General features: G+C 42.8%; 1 protein-coding gene across 3 annotated transcripts in view; it reads right to left on the reverse strand.

The window, feature by feature from the left end:
* The window catches only part of EPHX2 (epoxide hydrolase 2), a 70,041-nt gene that overhangs the window by 38,203 nt on the left and 10,840 nt on the right, over nucleotides 1-20,998 (reverse strand). For all 3 annotated transcript variants that reach the window (XM_039217378.1, XM_039217381.1, XM_039217380.1), the window contains exons 2-9: nucleotides 19,029-19,113; nucleotides 12,029-12,188; nucleotides 10,613-10,803; nucleotides 8,604-8,726; nucleotides 5,601-5,675; nucleotides 3,438-3,533; nucleotides 2,824-2,902; nucleotides 144-178 (exon numbers count right to left, since the gene is read on the reverse strand). In XM_039217378.1, coding sequence (XP_039073309.1) covers nucleotides 144-178; nucleotides 2,824-2,902; nucleotides 3,438-3,533; nucleotides 5,601-5,675; nucleotides 8,604-8,726; nucleotides 10,613-10,803; nucleotides 12,029-12,188; nucleotides 19,029-19,113 — 844 coding nt within the window. The remainder of the gene's footprint in view (nucleotides 1-143; nucleotides 179-2,823; nucleotides 2,903-3,437; nucleotides 3,534-5,600; nucleotides 5,676-8,603; nucleotides 8,727-10,612; nucleotides 10,804-12,028; nucleotides 12,189-19,028; nucleotides 19,114-20,998) is intronic.

The following is a 20,998-nucleotide window of genomic DNA, read 5'->3' on the forward strand; positions in this document are numbered from 1 at the left end:
TCTTAACTTTCAGTAAAATTTTATACCCAAATGCTGTAAAATGCTTTCCTAGGATTGAATGAATGCCCATACTTCTATCTTGTATCAATGAAAACACCAGGACAGAAAAGATATTACAAATGTTACCCAAAGATCTTTCTTACCTTGCATAACACTTCCAAGGAATATTCCTCTATTTCTGCAATTAAAAATAAATACAATTAGTTAACATGCTTGAAAATTACCAACAGACTAAGAGGATCCCTTTGCCACAAAAATATATACCTTATTAAACCTTCAGATTGCAGCAGTCTACTTGGTTATTTTTGGTTTTGTTTCCTGTGTTTTTGGGGGTCATTTCCATGAAATCACTGCTAAGGTCAATGTCACAAAGCTTTTTATTTATGCTTTCTTCTAAGAGTTTTAGTTTCAGGTCTTATATTTAAGTCTTTAATCCATTTTGAGTTGATTTTTGTGTATGGTGTAAGGGAAGGTTCCAGTTCCATTCTCTTGCATGTGGGTATCCAATTTTCTCAGCACCATTTGCTGAAGAGACTGCTTTCTCCCTAGAGTATGTTCTAGACACCCTTATCAAAGATCAGCTGACAGTACGTGTGGACTTATTTCTGGGCTCTCTACTCTGTTCCATTGGCCATATGTCCATCTTTATACCAACACCACATTGTTTTGATTACTGTAGCTTTGTGATATACTTTGAAATCCGGAAGTGTGAGTCCTCCAGCTTTGTTCTTTCTAAAGACTGATTTGACTATTTGGGGTTTTTGTGGATCCACAGGACTTGTAGAATTTTTTCTATTTCTGTAAAAAATGCCACTGGGATTTTGATAGGGATTCCATTGCATCTGTAGATCACTTTGGTATGAACATTTTAATAATAATAGCAATTCCAGAAGGTAAAAAAAAAGAAAAAAAAAGAGAAAATAGAAGGAAAAAACTATCAAAGAAATAATTCAAGAAAACTTGCAAGAACTAAAAGATAAATGTACCCAGAAAAATGAATGAAAAAAGACCCAGGTCATACTATAATATCATAAAGTTTTAGAACACAACAAGATAGAGAAAAAGATCCTAAAGGTATTAAGGGTGAGGAAAAAGAAAATGGTCACATAGAAGGCCTCATAGATCAGAATGGCATGGGACCTTTCAGTAGCAACAAGGGAAGATAGAAAATCGTGGGATAATGGCTTCATGGTTTTAAAGGCAAACAATTTGTTACTTAAAATCTATTTCCAAATGGTATGAGATTTATATACAAATGATCTGCAGTGTATTTGTATGCATTCCAGATCGTCATGCTTGGCTTTAGAATTCATGTTACATATAATCTTCAGCAATAGTTAACAGGTAAATTATTATGTTCTTAAAAATAGTTATAATTAGGGTATGTATAAGTCCCAATTCATCCAGACAGTTCAGTTTGTGTGTTACAACTAGTAGTGTGTAAACACTAATAGTGTTTCTTTTAATAGTGTCCTAGCTTGAATGATAAATTACTAAATTATGCCTAGGGGAGTCAGGGAAGATCTTAGGTAGGGATGAATGAAAATAAACATTTTAATAATTAAATTGCGGGGGAAACCTTTAAATGTCTTTCTTGGGTGTTTGGACTAGAAGTTCTCTTTTTGTCCAAAGTGCCTCTGCATTACTCAAGAGGCAGTAAGCAGCCGCTAAGTTGATACCATGACAAGTAGAGAACAATCATGGAGGCACCTCCCCTGTCATGACAGGCTGAATGGACTGGCTGGTGGTTACCCAAGTACCCACTCATGTCAGCTGCTTCAGACTAGACACACTCCCTGTGACGTGAACAGGGAGGCAGCTCAGAGAAGGAGTGGTGAGCAGCTGGTCTGGTTCACTGAGCTGCTATGGCTAACAGCACGGCTGACCCTGGAGGAACAAGGATTCTGCCGCATAACTGGCTGTAACATGCTCCTACCTCCACCTGGGGAGCTTAACAGTTTGGGGCTGAGAACCCCTCTGAAACTCCATCATCCCAGGAAAGTGCTCATACACCCAAACATAGACTTGGGTTCATAGGTTCCCAATGCCCATCCCCAGATAGACTCTATCTGGGATCCATAGACCCTGGTTAAGAATCTGGCCTACCAATTTCCATATGATCCAACCATTCCACTTCTGGGCATACACCCCAAAAAACTGAAAGGAGGAACTCGAGCAGATATTTGCATACCCATATTTATAGCAGTATGATTTACATTAGCCAGAAGGTGGAGGCAACGCAAATGCCCACTGATGAATACAGTGATAAACAAAATGTGGTCTATAGATACAATGAAGTATATTACTCAGCCTTCAAAAGGAAGGAAACTGTGATATATGCTACAACATGGATAACTCTTGAAGGCATTATGCTAAGTGCAATCAGCCAGTGACAAAAGAATATCATATGATCTGCTTAGAGATGACTGGAGTAGTCAGATTCACAGGTAGAGAGAAAGGTAGTTGCCAGGGGCTAGGGAATGGGGAATGGGGAATTACTGCCTGAGGAATACAGAGTACTGCAAGATGGAAAAATTATGTAGCTGGATGGTACGTCCTATACCCTATATCCTCACAGACCAGTGGGAGACTTCCTCAGGACACAGGCCATTGGGTTTCTTGTATTCCTTTAGAGTACACAGAGCGGGGAGATCTGGGCCCAAAGTGCACAGACACAGGTTACTGAAGGAAACAGGAAAGGTGAAATCAGACTCCCTTGAAGGGCTACATGCTTGGACCTGGGCCCAAGGAAAGTCAGTGCAGCTAGAGAGCTCAGCCAGAAGGCATAACCAACACAGGACCGCTGTGAGACAGCTAACCTACCAGGAGGAGCAGACGACTCTCCATAGCCTTTCATATCCAGAGCTAGCACCCGGAAACCCGCCTGAGCCAGAGCAGGGATCTAGAAAACAAACAGTTCAAGTACACTCAAGTGTTGCCTCATTAGTCTTTTGCCAACAATCCTTCTTTGCTTCCTTCTACCCCCATTCTTATAAATGGCTCAACTCAAAGTACCATGTGGCACTATCTGGGATCACCACCATGAGGCTGGAACAAGCCCACCTGGATAGGGCGGCCATGGACAGTGGTAGGGCTCATGTACTGCTTCTAATGCTACATCTAAGAGATCACTTTTTCTAGCAAAGAGCTTGCAAATTTCTATATTCATTACAAAGGCTTCCCAGCAGGTGGCATAAAGGGTCTGGAAGAATCTGGCTTTCTCTTATCTGCAAAAGTGGATTATGGGCTAATACAGCTCTGAGGTCTGGACCCATCTCCGGCCCCAAGACTTCTGAGATATCATATGGTCACACATTCAAGACATGCTCCATTGTAAGTTTTCAGCTCCTTGATGGCATTCTACTCTGGGCCATACTACCTAGACTGTCCTGCCCCCTCCCCCTGGCTGGGGCATACCTTCCCCCAGTCTCCTTTACCTGGTACCTCCAAGAGAACCAGCTCTCAGGAAATCCATGGCACAGGCACACAGCAGGGCCAGAGCCCAGCTCCACAAAATGCATACGCACCCCAGGCTGTAGAAAAGAGAGGTGAGCTGGTAGTGACCACAGTACCAGGCTGGGCAGAACCAGACATGCCTTCTGCAGACTGTCCCAGGCCACCTCAGTGTATTGCCAGACCTCACATGGCCCAATTTACTCAGCTCAAGACCCCAGTGCTAGAAGATGTTTAAGAAGAGACAACCGGCCAAAGTGCATTCAAAACAGACAGCTTTCCTAGGAACATAGGAAGCCTGAAAAGGTTATAATATTGGGGGAAAAAAAAACAAGAACAAAACAACTTGGCCTTCCTCCCTGAAAGGCCCTCATACCATCAGCATTTCTGGTACTCTTTGACAGGTCTTCTGAATTTTAAACGGGCTGATTTTGTGCACAGCGTAATATTCATGTTAACATACAGAATACCAGGATTGTTTTGTTAAAAATTGTTTATCTCTTTTTTAAAATTTATTTATTCATTTTCAGAGGAGGGGAAATGAGGAGATAGAGAATCCCAAGCAGGCTCACAATGTCACTGTAGAGCCTGACATGGGGCTTGAACCCATAAACCATGAGATCATAAGCTGAGCCAAAATTGGGAGTTGGGCATTTGGGTGCCTGGATGACTCAGTTGGTTAAGCATCCGACTTTGGCTTGAGTCATGATCTTGCGGTTCATGGATTCAAGCCCCGCATCCGGCTCTGTGCTGACAGCTCAGAGCCTTGAGCCTGCTTTCGAATTCTGGGTCTCCGTCTCTCCACCCCTCCCCCACTTGTGCTCTATTCCTCTCTCTCTCTCTTAAAAATGAATACATGTTAAAAAAACATTTTTAAAAAAAGAATTGAGCATTTAACCAACTGAGCCACCCAGATGCCCCTCAAAATTATCTCTTGGATATAAAGTCTTTTTCAAGCTTTGCTAACTTATTCTCCTTTCTGGGCTGTGTATTAAAGACTGCTAGAGCTCAGTATCTGTGTTCTCTTCTCCCTGACACATGACAGCATTTTCCAGACCTCTCCCCACCTCCTTGCAATGGATATGGCCATGTGACCGAGTTATGGTCAATGGCATATGAGTAAGAGAAATCTGTGCTAAATCCGGGGCCCATATGACCCTCCCACACTTGGTCCTCCTCCTCTTTCTATCCGCCCCTGGAGCATTAGGGCATTAAGAAAGGCAGAGCCAGCAGAAAGAAAGAGCCTGGCTGTTTGAACAACCGCATGGAGTGCGCCCACTCCTACCCTGTGCTGTTCTGCAAGCAAGCAACAAACTTGGTGCTGGGCCACTGAAAGCCTGGGATTGTTTGTTTGAGTACTTAACCTACTTCAATTATTATTGTGTAGGTGAAGCACATGAACTAAAGCAAGATAGAGTCAAAGTGCTTTCTTTTCCCCAAAAGTATGTGTCTCCAACTTTCTAATGGAAAGAAATGAGAAAAATAAGCTTTGCATCTAGAAATTCACTTGGAACACTTCTATTTAGCTATATCTCTGATCACTCCAAACTCCGTGTTCCAAACCGGAAGTTTCACTCACGATTCCCAATGAGCTATTTTGCTCAAGAAAGCATTTGGCTGACATTTCACATATTCTTTCATGGTCTACAATCTTCTTATCAGAATGTTGCAGAGTATTCCGATTCACACTTGGCAAAGGGAAAGATTTAACTTTAAATTCTACACTCCTTCTACTGAAAAACTTTCTAGTACTGATGTCCACTGTAATGATCTTCAGCTGCCTCTGTTGTAAGTGGATCCTAACTAAAAGGTTCCCTCTCGCTGCTCTGTATTGGACTCTGCTGAGCAGCCCAGCAAATGCAAGTACTTTCCCATCCTTTAAATGATAGGTTAATAAAATTACCATGCCCTTTGGCACCCCTGGGCTATACATGGTCCCATATAACCTGTTGTTCCACGGGAGTCTGACTACACCCGTCACACTGCTTTGTGTATCCTGAGGCGTGGTCCACGTCTTCTGACTTGTGAGGACAGATACTTATGGGAAGTACCATTTCCCTACAAACAGTGGATGTCAGGCTACCCTCAGTGTTAGGAAATGTCTCTGCAGGTCCATGTAGGTTGCCTTGGAGAGAGTGCTCACATACCTTTATTGGCACATAGCCATGGCTCACATCGCTGGGATTGCACAGGATTGGCAGAGCAGCTGCAGCTTGGAGAAGCTAGATGGAAAAGTACAATGAGAGAGGCAGCAGCCTCCTTCTGTGAGAAGTTCTGAGAGAGCTTCCAAAACTCCAGAATGCTGGCCTGTGCCTCCTGAGTCCTCTGGTGACTAACCAGCCCACATCCCTCTCCTACAACCAGACACATTTCTCTCCCCCCTCCCCAGGTCAGTGTAGCCAAGGACGGAGCCCTCTGACAAAAGGGTATGGCCTGTCAGCCTGATGCATTAAAATCCCCTTCGATTCTCTAAATTCTCTACCCTGCCTCTCCTGGCCGAGAGCCTGGTGTGACCTGGGAAACCACAGGTGGAAGACGGTGGGTTCTCCACCAACCCGGGTCCCTGAATGGCTGCGTGAAGCAAAGCCACTGGCCACCACCAACTGAACTTCACATAAGCAAGAAAAAAAAAAGAACACCAACTGCTCTAAAACACTGAGACTTTGTATTTCAGTTGATAGAATTCTTCTCTGTGTCAGTTCCTCAAGTCAGCACCCAGGCTCCTGTGGGACAGCATCAGGAATGCCAAGTTCACATCAGTCTAAGGCTCTGCTGAAGGGACTGTCCTTCAAGCTGGCTGGAATCAAACTCTCTGCACCTCTGTACTCATCTGCTCGAGCTGCCATAACAATGGGCCACAGATGAGGTGGCAGAAACAACAGACAGTTATGTCTCTTCGTTCTAGAAGCTGGTTCCTCCTGAGGCCTCCCTCTTTGGCTTGCAGAGGGCCGCCTTCACCTTGAGTCCTGACATGGTCTTCCCTGTGTGTCTGTGCCCTAACTGCCTCTTCTTATAAGGACACAGTCCTACTTGATTAAGGCCTCCCCCAATTTACCTTAGTCACATCTTTAAAAGCCCTATCTCCAAATATAGTCACTTCTGAGGCCCTGGGGCTTAAGTTTGGCCTGCAGGCCCCAGGTCTTGTCCTCTGGAGTCTCCGAAGGTCAGATAACCATCTTTGTATGACATCTGAGAAAAGAAAATTCCTGAACAAAGGGTCCATGAGGGGCTTAACTGATTTGTATCAGGTTTCTTGAGACAAAAATGACAAAGGACAGAATGCCAAGCACACATAGATGAACTTATTCATGAGAAGTGACGTACTGGTGACTTCTACTGCTATATCTCTCAGCTTTAACCCCAAAGGTGTAACTTAAGGAAGTGCCCCTCATCAGCTATCTAGTTCTCTGACCTCTAAAGTGCAGGAAGTAAACTATGTTTATCTCCCTTTTAAACCCAGGCAGGAGTCTGCCTGGGTGTCCTCCAAGGGGGGAAATAGAAGGCAAGCCCCTAAAATCTGTGGCATCTGGAAAGGACTCAGGGTGTGGCGGGAGGGATGGGCAGCTCGGTGGCCTCTGATGACCAATGGCCCTTGTGTGGCCTGAGGAAGCCAAGACACCGACCAAAGGCCAGTGTGCCTGGGGGCCGTTCTTCTAAGGTATCCCTGTCACACACTAGCAGATAGATGTCCCACTGTGTCCAGGCCTGAGAGGGTGGGGGTTTCCTGCTCACTGTTCTCCTGCTGTTAGTACCATTTACAAAGCGTGTTCAGGACTGGGTCCCAGAGCCTTCCTGAGAGATAAGGGGTATGTCTCCCTCACTTTAGAAACGTCATTTTCATTTTTCCTTTTATCTTCCCCATACCCTGGAGAAGACAGGCAAGGCATGGCTTACTTTTCCAATGTTACAGGACAGGTTTCTATGGCTCGTATATGACAAGGGGATACTAGTAAGTGAGGCAAGCAAGTGGCTGCTGGGATTGCAAGTCGAGGTGTGTTCTTCTCTGCTGCACGAGACTTCCAGGCTTGTGGATGGATCAATTAAGCCTGCGCAGGACATTTGGAGGTTGTGAAGTCAGTAGATATACATATTTATTTGTTACAGACAACAAGTCAATTGTTCCTGTCATGTGGGGGGGGGGGGGGCTAAGTTTGTGTCCTCTCCAAATTCGTCTGTTGAAGTCTTAATCCCCAGGGCCTCAGAATGTGACTGTATTTGGAGAGAAGGTCTTTAAAGGGGTCATTTAGGTTAAATGACATCACTGGAGTGAGCCTTTTGGAGTAAAAATATAATCTGGCTGGTGTCCCCTTAAGAGAAGAACATTTGGACACACGCAAGGGAAGACCACATGAAGGCAGAGAGAATGTGGCCAAGGAGAGAGGCCCCAGAAGGAACCGTCCCCACCAACACTTGGACTTCCGGCCTCCTAGTGAGCTGGTCTCGGCCACCCAGTCTGTACTTCACAGCAGCTCAGGAAATGAACATGGTTCCCTTAGAGAAAGTGGCCGGGATGGCTGTGACGGCCAGCTAGCTCAGCCAGCCGCATGTCCCTCCCTCTTCTCCCATGACACTAACACATGCAAAGCACGGCATTCCTGCAAAGGCCTGTCTCTTCCAAAGGCCATGGCATTCCTGCCATGCCTGGTCTCAGCCGTCTTAGGTAAACTTCGAACACCAAAAAGGTTCCTCGGCTCTGGCACAGCAGGCTCCCCACCAGGGGACATCATCAAGGGCATCCACTCCCCCTCTGTGAGGGATAGTTAACTAAACCACTGTGCCTGAGTGCCAGCAGTATGATGGGGTAGATGAAGTGAGGACTGGGCCACCACCCCCACGAGGACAGCCTCAGCAGCTAAGTTCTCAATATTTACTCTAAAACGTCAAGTCTGGTGGCTTTGAAAGCCGCACTCTTGTCTTGGGTCTTGGTTCTTCCGACTCTAACTAGTATGGATTCTCACCCTCAGAGAAGTTTCTCTGGGCATGACTGCAGAGAAAGAAGTATGAAGTTCAAGGACATCATGCTGACTGCACAACAGGTACCGGGCTCCCACCTGGGAGGTGCAAGCACCCCTGGAACCTGTTCTTCCCTCTCTTGCTGTCTCTCACACACCTGAACACTGGTGATGGGTGGAAACCCAACCTGGCGTTACCTGCATCCCAGTCACTTTCTCCAGTACCCTCAGGGCTGTGTCTGTGTCATGGACGAGAATGGTGACCATCCCCAAGTCACAAGCTGGCTTCAGATTAGCCCCGATGTCATCCAAGAACACCACCTGCATGCAAATAGCGTGGATACTAGAATCACTGCAGCCAAAGCAAAACTCACATGTGAAGGGCAACACCGGAAGGAAACATGTTAAAATGCAAACACTGGTTATTTTATAATGATAAGATGATGAATTATTTTTTCTCCACGTAGTTGTTTACTCTTAAAGTTAAAAATATTTAGGGGCGCCTGGGTGGCTCAGTCAGTTAAGCATCCAACTTCGGCTCAGGTCATGATCTTGCGGTTTGTGAGTTTGAGTCCAGCATTGGGCTCTGTGCTGACAGCTCAGAGCCTGGAGTCTGCTTTGGATTCTGTGTCTCCCTCTCTCTCCGCCCCTCCCCCACCCGCATTCTGTCTCTATCTCAAAAATAAATAAACATTTTTTAAAAAGTTAAAGATATTTCAGTATATGAGCATACACATAAACACACAGATAGATATACTTATTCCCACATGCACTTCAGCCTGAATTCTGAAACTATAAGAAAATTTAAAAAGGATATAAATTTATCAGGGTGACATCAAAATAAATTCATCTAGGAAATCAACATGTATGAACAGATGAACAGACAAAAAAAGTGTGGAAAAGAACTGTAATAAGGGCAAATACTAAAACAAATTATCAAGCCACAGAAGGTAAAAAAAAAAAAAAAAAAGTGGGGTTGGGGATATTAGAAGATAGCCATGTCAGTGAAATTGAAGAGAGTTAAGGAATAAACCCAAATATAAGTGACAATTCTTGTTGTCTGCCCAGAAAGGAAAAATAGTATTTAAAAGATTCTATAATTATTTTAACTGTATGGGGGGGGGGGAATGGATGCTTCCTTCATACCTCACCCCAAAATAAATTCTGAATGGAGCAAAGATTTAAATTTTAAAGTTAAAGGAAAATCCTTAAAGTTGTATAAGAAAGCATAAGTGCATTCATCATCTTGGAGTATGGCAGGCATAGACTTCTAAGCAGCTCACACAACCCAAAAGCCAGAAATAAGAAGATGTTTATTTATACGCACACCAAAATTCAGAGCACTGTTACGAGGCTTAATCCAGGGGTTGAGGGGAGCAGGAGCAAAGTTTAAGAGGAGAGAGGAAGCGTTCTGTGATTGAGCCTGGTAAGGACTCCCCATGGCAGAGTTCAGGGTTTCATCTGATCACCTTGTGGATGAGGGGGGGCCAATGAGAAAGAGTCAGAAACACCAGCGAAAGGAATTTAATCTTGGTCTGATTGCCTTTTTCAAATTAGAGGTGGGGAATACAAGGAAAACAGGGTTTTCGAAATAGATAAATAGAAGCAATACAAGGATAGAAGTTAGTGGTGCCTAGAGAGACAGCTGTAATACTGGAGCCTGCTTCTGCTCACCCCTTGGTGGGGTGACTCTTACCAGCCTTGTGGCCTTGGGAAAGTCTCCCAGGGTCTATGTTGTCTATGTTTCTTTATAAGTAAACTGAGGCAGCTGGTCAGCAGTTTTGACGTTACCTGTTGTGACCAATAAAAGCCACAGAGAGGGGCCAGATGTCCACATCTTGTAGAATGTTCTAGACTGAAGAGATGGGTAAAGTCCTTTAAAAGTCCTGTCCTGGGAGAGACTCTTGAATGCTGAGAACAAACTGAGGACTGATGGGTGGGGGTGGGGGGGAGGGGAGATGGGCATAGAGGAGGGCACTTGTGGGGATGAGCACACATAACACTTGCGGGTGTTATATGGAAACCAACTTGACAATAAACTATTTGTTAAAAAAAAAAAAAGTCCTGGCCTGGGAGAACAGGACCCTGCCCCTGGACCTAGAGGTCCTGCCAGGTTCCAGATGTCCCCCACCTGCTCACTCCTCCACAGTTTTTCTTGATTGCATTCTCTAGAACATCTTTTTCACTAAAGGGAGTTGTGTACATACCTCACTGGGGCTGGCCTTCAAGGTGTCCAGCAGGAACTTGTAGATCTGAGGATCAGGCTTGGCCATTCTGATCCTGCACGACTCTATCAGGAAGTCAAAGTGTGGCCTCAGCTCGCACATTAGCTGGGCCAAGGTGCCCCTCTCAGCACTGTCGTCCAGCCAGTTGTTGGTGAGGATGCAGGTTGTGTATCCTGAGAGAGAAGTCACCAGTGACTGGACCAGATACAGGACTCTGCTCTGAGAAGCTCAGGGTATCCCACAGGGAACCCCAAAGAAGGGGCCAAGCAGGGTTTTGCCCTGCTTCTAAACTGACAGGTTGGAAAAGAAGCATCTTCACATAAGCACCTCCTGACACAGAGACATGAGAGTGAGCTAACTGTGTACATTAAGGCCTTTCAGAAGCATGGATAGAAACACTACTTCCCTCAATTCCTTGTAACCATAGAGCAAGAGGTTATAACCTTCATCAGCTCACATGATCCTCACCACCTCTGGGGTAGGCAGGACAGATCTTACCGTCTACTTTTATAGACAAGCAAACAGAAGCTCAGAAAAACTAGGAGCTTCCCTGGGCCACATGGCAAAGGCAGAATCCAGCCCACTCAGAACTGTGCCTCTGGACTGCCCCTCCAGTGCTTCTTCCAGTCTATATTACTGAAAACTCAGCTCGACTATACTTCAAAACACCTGCCTTAGTTGTCAGAGACTGCATTCCCATTTCAAAACTAGAAGAATGTAAACAGAGATAGCATTATCCCCTGGCTTTCTCTCCCAGGCCACGAAGGGCAAGAACCAGGAGATGCTGGAAATGAGATACTGATGAGTCAGTGGTGAGATCCTGTCCATATAACATGAGTAGAAATACGGACATGGGATGGCTTAGCTGAGACCAGATACGTCTACTAATAAGCAGGTAGAATGATTTCGAGTATGCCTGTGACAAAGAGCTGGGCTCTGACAATGAATAAATGTCTATTGGACAAACATGATCTCACATCTTAGACCGTCTGACACCTTCTGAATTCATGTCAGCCAGCTCATAGTTCAGCCCCTTTGATATTCAAAGGGTGAGACAATCACCATTGCTTAAAAGGCCTTAATTTTCAATCACTGTGATAAAAAATTGGGTCGTTCTGGTCATGACTAGTGTCATTGGAGGGAGAGAAGTTTGCTCACAAGGCAGTCTCTGGCACAAATCGCTTTATTAAATAAAACTCCTACATTTTCCCAGACATTCTGATGGTGTTATTTTTTGCTATTTGATAAAACTTACTTTTGGGCTATGTCTTAAGAATGGCTTTCCATCGAGGCCCAGAAGACCTGTGATCTCAGAACTCATCTAGAGGTCTTCTGACCCAACCTTTCCAAGGGTTCTGGTGTGGTTATTTCCAAGAATGGCCAGTATGGGATCCCTACCTTGCTTTCTGAGAGCAAGAGCCGCCTGAAGCATGGGGTGGTTGATCTTCCTCACTGCAGCCGCCTTGCCAAAAATCTGATTTACAGAGAAATTCTCAGGGAGGCGGATTCCAGAGTCTTCAGAACACTTCCTGCAGTCTGCTGTCATGAGTGGGACCCACTGTAAAAGTGAATTGATGAGGGGCTATCAGTTCATACAACCCCTTGAACAATCCCTTGCTGTGATCCAGCAATTCCATTCCTAGACACACACCCAACAGGAATGACTGCATATATTCACCAGAAGACATGTACACATATGCACTGTTCTAGCGCAGTGTAGCACCTCTATTCCTAAGAGCCCCACACTGCAAACTACACAAATGCCCCTGTGATGGGCTGAATGGTGTTCCCTCCAAATTCATGTTTAAATCTCAACCCCTCATACTTCAGAATGTGACTGTCCTTGGAGGTAGGGTCTTTAAAGAGGTGATTAAGGTAACATGAGGTCTTGAGTGGGCCCTAATCTAATCTGACTGGTACCATGTTAAGAACAGGAGATCAGGGGAGACACACACATGCACAGGAAATACTGAAGAAACAGAGAAGACTGGCCACTAGAAGTCAAGAAGGGAGACCTCAGAAAAAACTGACCCTATCAATACCTTGATCTTCATCAAGATCATCTTGAGCTTCAAGGCTCCAGAGCTATGAGAAAATAAGTTTCTATTGTTTAAGCCACTCAGTCTGTGATATTTTGTTACAGTGGGTCTAGATAATACACTTATTAAAGGGAAAAAGGATTATGATACATTTACACAGTATCATAGCAGCACTATTTGTAATGGTTCAAACTGAAAACTACCCAAATACCCAATAGCAGAATAATAGGGAGGCCATAAATAAACCCCTGCATATGTAGTCAAATAATTTACAACAAAGAAGCTGAGAATATACAATGGGAAAAAAAAGACAATCTCTTCAATAAATGGTGTTGGGAAAATTGGACAGCAACATGCCAAACAGTGAAACTTGACTCCTATTTTACATGGTACACAAATATCAACTCAAAATGGATGAAAGACTGAAACCATAAAACCCCTGGAAGAAGACACAGGTGGTAAATTCCTTGACATAGGTTTTGGTGATGATTTTATGAATCTGACAACAAAAGTAAAAGCCACAAAAGCAAAAATAAACAAGTGGGACGGCATCAAACTAAAAAGCTTCTACACAGCAAAGAAAGACATCAAAAAAATGACAAAATGAAAAGGGAAACCTATGGAATGGAAAAAAATATATCAGATATCACGTATCTGATAAGGAGCTAATATCCAAAACATATGAAGAACTCACACAACTAAATAGCAAAAAAACAAACAATCTGATTAAAAAATATATGGAAGATCTGAAAAGACATTTTTCCAAAGAAGACATATGGATGGCCAACAGACACATGAAAAGATGCTCAACTTGACCAACCATCAGGGAAATGCAAATCAAAACCAAAATGAGATACAACCTCACACCTATTGGAATGGCTTTTACCAAAAAAGACAAGAAATAACAATTGTTGGTGAGGCTATAGAGAAATGGGAACCCCTCCACACTGTTGGTGGAATGTCAATTGGTACAGTTGCTGTATAAAACAATATGGACAATCTTCAAAAAATTAAAAATAGAACTACCATATGATCTAGCATTCTACTTCTACGTATTTATCCAAAGAAAACAAAAACACCAACTCGAAAAGATATCTGTACCCCCATGTTCACTGCAGCATTGTTTATAATAGCCAAGAAATGAAAACAAGGTAGCCATCAATGGATGAATGAAGGATAAAGAAAATGTGATATATAAATACAATGGAATATTATTCAGCTACAAAGAACAAAAGTTTTGCCATTTGTGACTATATGGATGAAGATCAAGGGCATTATGTTAAGTGAAGTAGTATACAGAAAGAAAAATATTGTATGATCTCTCTTATATGTAGAAACTAAATTAAAAACTGAAGCCAAAACAAAACAATACCAAAAAAAAGCCAAACGCATAGATACAGAGAATGTGTCTGCTAGAGACAGGAACAGGTAGGTAGGGGTGGGAACAATGGGGGAGGGGCAGTCAAAAGATTTTTAAAAGGGGGGCAGGTTACCTGGGTGGCACAGTCAGTTGAATGCCTGACTCTTGATTTTGGCTCAGGTCATGATCTCACAGTTCATGAGACTGAGCCCCAGGTTGAGGTCTGCACTGACAGCTCACAGCTTGCTTGGGATTCTGTCTCTCTCTCTCTCTCTTCCCCTCCCCTGCTCATGTGCTCTCTTTCTCTCTCAAAATAAATAAATAAACTTAAAAAAAAGATTAAAATGCCAAAATGGATGCAAGATAAAACATAAAATGCAAATAGACTAACGTCATTAAAAGAATTGAAAAAATGATGAAAGAATTCACCTTTCCATAAAAATAATAAAACTCTTCCAGCCTTAGACTATTACACAAGTAAAAATATATATATAGTTAAGTGGGAGAGTTATATAAGGAGATTTGCATTTTAGGGAGGTCATCCTGGAAACAGTGAGGAGGGTTGGAGGAAGGGAGAATAATTAGAATTTTCACATGTTCCCACCAGCACAAATATCCACCTACTGGCATCTGTGGCCAAGAACTCCACCTTCCCTTCTCTTGCCATAGATAATGGTCCATTGCTCTTATCAAAGTTCAACCCCTCCATCCAGATTCCATCTCTTTCTGCTTCAAGGACGTGACTCCATGGGTCTCCCTTCCTTATTCCTCTATCAGCAATCTCCCTTGCTAGTAGGTCATTGCCATCAGCATACAAGCATGTTGTTTTCATAAAGAAAGTCTCTTTCTTCACCCTGTCCCCTCCCACTACTGCCCCATTTTTATGCCCCACTTTGCATGAAAACTTCACATAGTCTTCAAACCCTTTATCTCATTCTTTCTTGAACAGGCTTCTACCTCCACATTCCAGAGACTTCTCTTGGCAATGTTACCAATGACCTCCATGTTGTGTTGCTGTATCAAATGGGCACTCCCCGGCCTTCACTTTATCTGACCTATCAGTTACATTGACACAGATGACCACTCTCTTCATCTGAAACTTGATAACTTCTTGGCTTTCAGGTCTTCTCACCTTCCTGATTTTTCTCTTATGGATGGAGATTCATTCTCTATCCCTCATTGCTGGGTCTTCCTCATCAACCTGATCTTTAACAGTACAGTACCTGGGGGTCTGGATGCTCCATTTACACTTTCTTTCTCCATGATCATACTGAGTCCAATGGCATTAAAAATGTAATCTATATGCTGTATGTGTGTATGTATGTGTACATATACATGCATATACATATGTGTATATATGTATATGTATATATATACACACATCCATTCAGCTTGGACATGTTTCTTCATCTCTGGGTTTGCATATCCAGCTGCCTATTCTACACTCTATTTGGAAATCAATAAGCATTTCACATTAAAATATCCCAACCTGGACACCTGATTTCCCAGCCCCACAGTGATGAACAGCAACTGATACTTCCAGTTGGTTATGGCCAGAAGCCTTTTATCCTTCATTCCTCTCTCATACTCACACTTGATCCACCAGGAGAACCTGCTGAGTCTATGGGCAAACTATTCCAGACTCAGGCCACTTTTTACAGCTTCCACCAATATTTTAGCCCAAGCTACCACCATCTCTCACCTAGATCTTCGAATAATGTCCATAATTAGTTCTCTATAATGATCTTTGCTGTTTTGATCTTTTTATACAGCGGCAAGAGTCAGGAGGTTAAAAGTATCATTCAGGAGGTGGGTCTGAGGCTTGCCCTCCCATCCCCTCATTTGGCTGCTTCTTGAATCAACCTTTTCCTTGCTGCAAAGACATATATTTACTTCACCACTCAAAATCTCCCAAGGCCTCTACATCTCAGGGTGAAAAAAGGCAGAATGGATAAACAGATTGGGGTATATTCACATAATGGGATATCATGCAGCAATGAGAATAAAACTATCTACAACTGCGCACAGTAACATCTCTGATTCTCCAAATACAATGTGGAGGAAAAGATATCAGATACAAAAGAGTTCATCTGCATGGTTCCATTTACATAAAGTACAAAAAGTGATCTCTAACATTAGAAGTCAGGATGGGTAGTTACTCTTGGAGGGCACGTATCTAGAAAGGGCGTAAGTGGGGTGCCTAGAGCACTGATTATGTTTTATTTCTTGATCTGGGTGCTGCTGACGTGGGTGCAGTCAGTCGGTGAAAATTCATTAAGCTGTACCCTTAGTTTATTTTTCTGTCTGTGTTGTATACACAAATGATTAATTAAGGATGATGCTCATTCCCATGATACGACTTTTTAAAAGACAAATTGAACCTAAGTAGCGTTGACCCTTGAACAATGAGGGGTTTGGAGGCATGGACCCCTCATACAGTCGAAAATCCACATATAACTTTTGACTCCCCAAAACTTAACTACTAATAAGCTGTTGAGCAGAAGCCTTACCGATAACATACAATTGATTAACACGTATTTTATGTTATATGTATTATATACTGTATTCACACAATAAAATAGGCTAGAGAAAAGAACATGTTGTTAAGAAAAACCTAAGAGAAAATGCATTTACAGCACTATATGTGTATTTATTGGAAAAAATCCATATATGGGTGGGGCCATGCTGTTCAAATGCACGTTGTTCAAGGGTCAACTGCTATTCGGTGTTTCAGACCTCATCTGCTAACCATTCAAGTTCCCTAGAAGCTGCACACAGACTAAAAGAAGTCTGAATGGATGCAGGGTTTTTACAGCAATTACAAGAAATTCCCTATAGAATTCCTATGTTGATTCAAAACACATAGCACTTCCCTCTTTTCTTATCTTTCAACAATATTACTGCAGATTTTTTATTGACTCAACATTAATTCTCAACAGTATCATTAATTTTCATACCCCCAGTGGCCACAGTGTGTGTGTGTGTGTGTGTGTGTGTGTGTGTGTGTGTGTCTCTATGTATGTGATGGGACTTCACAGGATATGGATGCTTTTGCTTTCTACTACAGTGTGCCCCAAGTTTTCTGACAGACAGATAGGTAGCTGTAGTTCATAAAAAGTTTTAAAATATAAACTGTGTTCTCTGTGCGCTTATGAAATAGATTTTCAATAGCTTTTCTTCTTCCAGACACTAACCGGATTCAAGTGATTTCAAATCCTGATTTCTTTATAAAAAACAATTGAGGGGAGTGCCTGGATGGCTCAGTAAGTTAAGCATCTGACTTCAGCTCAGGTCATGATCTTGTGGTATGTGAGTTCAAGCCCCGCATCGGGCTCTGTGCTGACAGTTCAGAGTCTAGAGTCTATTTCAGATTCTGTGTCTCCCTCTCTCTCTGTCCCTCCCCGACTCGTGCTCTGTCTCTCAAAAATGAGTAAACAGGGGCGCCTGGGTGGCTCAGTTGGTTAAGCATCTGACTTCAGCTCAGGTCATGATCTCACAGTTTGTGGGTTTGAGCCCCGCGTCAGGCTCTGTGCTGACAGCTAGCTCAGAGCCTGTAGTCTGTCTTCAGATTTTGTATCTCCCTCTCTCTCTGACCCTCCCCTGCTCACACTGTCTCTCTCTCTCTTTCTCAAAAATAAATGAGACATTAAAAAGTGAATAAACATGTAAAAAATAATAAAAATTAAAAAACAATCAAGGTTGTAGTAACAATAATAACTACTATTTATTGAGCCTTTCTATGTGCCAGGCACTGTGCTAGACATTTTCCAAGCTTCCTAATAACCTATGAAATAGAGAATATACTGCTCTCACTTTGACTGAGACTTTAAGAGGTTAAGCAACTTGCTGGGTTCACAGAATCTATAAGTGAGAGCTGTGACTCAAATCTTGCACTGATCTAGCAATTCTTTCTAAGGTATACATACCCAGAAGAATTGAAAGCAAAGTATGAAACAGATATTAATACACCCATGTTCTCAGCTGTATCACTCACAATAACCAAAAGGTGGAAACAACCAATGTCCATGGACAGATGAATGGAGAAACAAAATGTGGTCTATCCACACAATGGAAAACGAACCATCCTTAAAAAGGAAAGAAATCCTTTCATATGTCACAGCATGGATGCACTTTGAAGACACCATGATAAGGGAAATAAGCCAGTCACAAAAGGACAAATACAGCATGATTCTACTTAAATGATTTAGTGAGAGCAGCTACATACATAGAGACAGAAAGTTCAGCCATGGTTGCTGGTGGCTGAGGGAAAAATAGGATGGGGAGTTAATTGTTTGAGGGGTATAGAATTTCACTTCTGCAAGATGAAAAGATTTCTGGAGATACATGGTGGTGATGGTTTCACAACGTGAACACACTTTATGTTACAAAATTATATGCTTAAAATGACCAAGATGGTAAATTTTCTATTATGTGTACTTTGCCACAATTTAAGGGGGAAAAAAAGCTACTCTGGTTATGGTAATAGGCGTAGATCTTTAAAGCTTTGGAAATTCTCCAGTCATGGGGTATATCCTGATACCTGGCCCAAAGAGACAATACACCAGCCTTAAATATCTCTTTGTGTGTTTTCTTTTTTTTTTTTTTTTTAAATGTTTTATTTATTTCTAGGAGAGAGAGAGAGACAGTGCGAGCAGGGGAGGGTCAGAGAGAGAGGGAGTCACAGACTGAAACAGGCTCCAGGCTCTGAGCTGGCAGTCAGCACAGAGCCCGACGCGGGGCTCGAACCCACGAACCGCGAGATCATGACCTAAGTGAAAGTTGGACGCTTAACCAACTAAGCCACCCAGGCGCCCCTCTCTTTGTGTGTTTTCAGGCCTCCATCCCAGTCTTCCGAGGTAAGTACTATAAGGGGTATAAACGGGTGTAGCAAACATTAGTCTGCCCTCAGGGAGCTTCTAATCAGTGCGGGAGAATGGGTTCATGGGCACAGAATGCCTTCTTGTGGGGGACAGGAGGCATCTATGAAGTGTCACCTTACCTGGGAATATGTGATCTCTCCCCTCATGAGGCGGGCACTGGAACCATCTGGGCCTCCTTTCCGGAAAGCTTCATTCAGAAAGCCTCTAGAAGACCAAAGAAACAATATCACGAATGCTCTAATGACTTCATCACAGCACCATGTAGGGGACAGATGCTATTTATATCCACAGGCAAACTGCTGTTAGAAAGGCATTCTGCCCTGGATGGGGAAATGCAAAGTTCAAGTTGGAATCTTAGCCTGAAAGACCAATCCAATTGTGACAGGAGACCATAAACTAAATGATAAATATGCTCACGGGTGAAGCAGCTCATGGGGGACCACCTAGCAGAGACTCTTCAACTGATTTTAACTAAGGGACAAAATCAAGACCAGATATGCAGTCATTCTTGTCTTCAGCTCATTTGCACATGGCATTGCTCCCAGCGTCAGCTTTATTAGTACATGTCCTTCAAAGGGGATGAAATATTGTTTTTGGTTTTGATTCTCAATGTAGTTTCTTCTTTCTTTCTTTCGTTCTTTCTTTCTTTCTTTCTTTCTTTCTTTCCTTCTTTCCTTCTTTCCTTCTTTCCTTCTTTCCTTCTTTCTTTCAGTAGACTCCACTCCCAACGTGGGGCTTGGACTCATGACCCTGAGATCAAGAGTCATATACTCTACCAACTGAGCCAGCCAAGTGCCCTTGAACATATAGTTTCTATTTCACTTTAACCTTATTTAATTTTTAAAAAGTTTTCTCATGTCATGAGCTAAACTGTGCTCTCCCCCAATTCATATGTTGAAGTCCTAATCTCCAATACTTCAGAATGTGACTGTATTTGGCAATAGGCCTTTAAAAAGGGGATTCAGTTAAAATAAGGTCATTAAGGTAGGCCCTGAGCCAATAACTAACTGGTGTTCCAAGAAGGAATCCGGACACAGACATGAACAGAGAGAAGATCATGTGAGGACACAGGGAGAAGACGGTCATTTACAAGCCAAGGAGAGAGGCCTCAGGATCAACCAACCCTACCACCACCTTGATCTTGGACTTCTAGCCTTGGAACTGTTGTGGAAGCCACCCAGTCTGTGGTACTTAGTTATGACAGCCCTAGTTCTCTAACACACCTCAGTTCATATTCATCCCTTATACATAGATCCAAGGAGTAGCAGACACAGAGAGATCAGCTAATTACCTTTGCCCTTTCCTTTACAAATATAAAAGTTTCCATTCTAATTTTCTGATAATTTCCCACCCCCAGTAGTAGATGAGCTACCTTCACAGGAGTGGCTGGGCGACATCAGACAGATAAAGGATGGGACATGCATGGCATGGACACACACCTCTGCTCCTCCACTCCCCAGGCTCAGGCGGATAATCCATCACCACATCCTATTCCACTGGATCCAAATCCCGATGTGCAATCCTTAATACAGTGCCCCAGGCCAATATTTACAATGGACTGGAATTGGCAAGCCAGTTAAAATTATTTACCATTCGCAAGTAAGACAACAAACACCTCGAATCTGGGAGTTTCATTTCTGATAATAGTCAACTTACTATTGACATTTTATCAAACTTTTTATCAAACTAACCTTCTTGCAGGTAACAATGATCAACTTTGCACAAAATGTACAAAGATATTCCTAGTATTTGAAGTTCAAGTTTTCAGTAGTAGCAATGGCTTTGCCACAACTTTGCCATCATTGTCCTTTTTTAATTTATTTTTCTTTTTTTTAAGATTGTATTTTTAAGTCATCTCTACACCCGATGTGAGGCCCCAACTTACAACCCTGAGATCAAGAGTGGCATGCTGTACCAACTGAGCCAGCCAGGCACACCCCCCAGTTCTCTATTTTTTTTAAACACTGTTATTAAATTGTAATTACACACCATCAAATTCACATTTTAAGTGTATGATTCAATGATTTGCAGTAAATTTACAAAGTTGTGCGAACATTCTAGTTTTAGAACATTTCCATTACCCCAAAAG

The sequence above is a fragment of the Hyaena hyaena genome, unplaced genomic scaffold (assembly GCF_003009895.1).
Source record: "Hyaena hyaena isolate Hyena2069 unplaced genomic scaffold, ASM300989v1 scaffold_682, whole genome shotgun sequence".
NCBI classification, from domain to species: domain Eukaryota; kingdom Metazoa; phylum Chordata; class Mammalia; order Carnivora; family Hyaenidae; genus Hyaena; species Hyaena hyaena.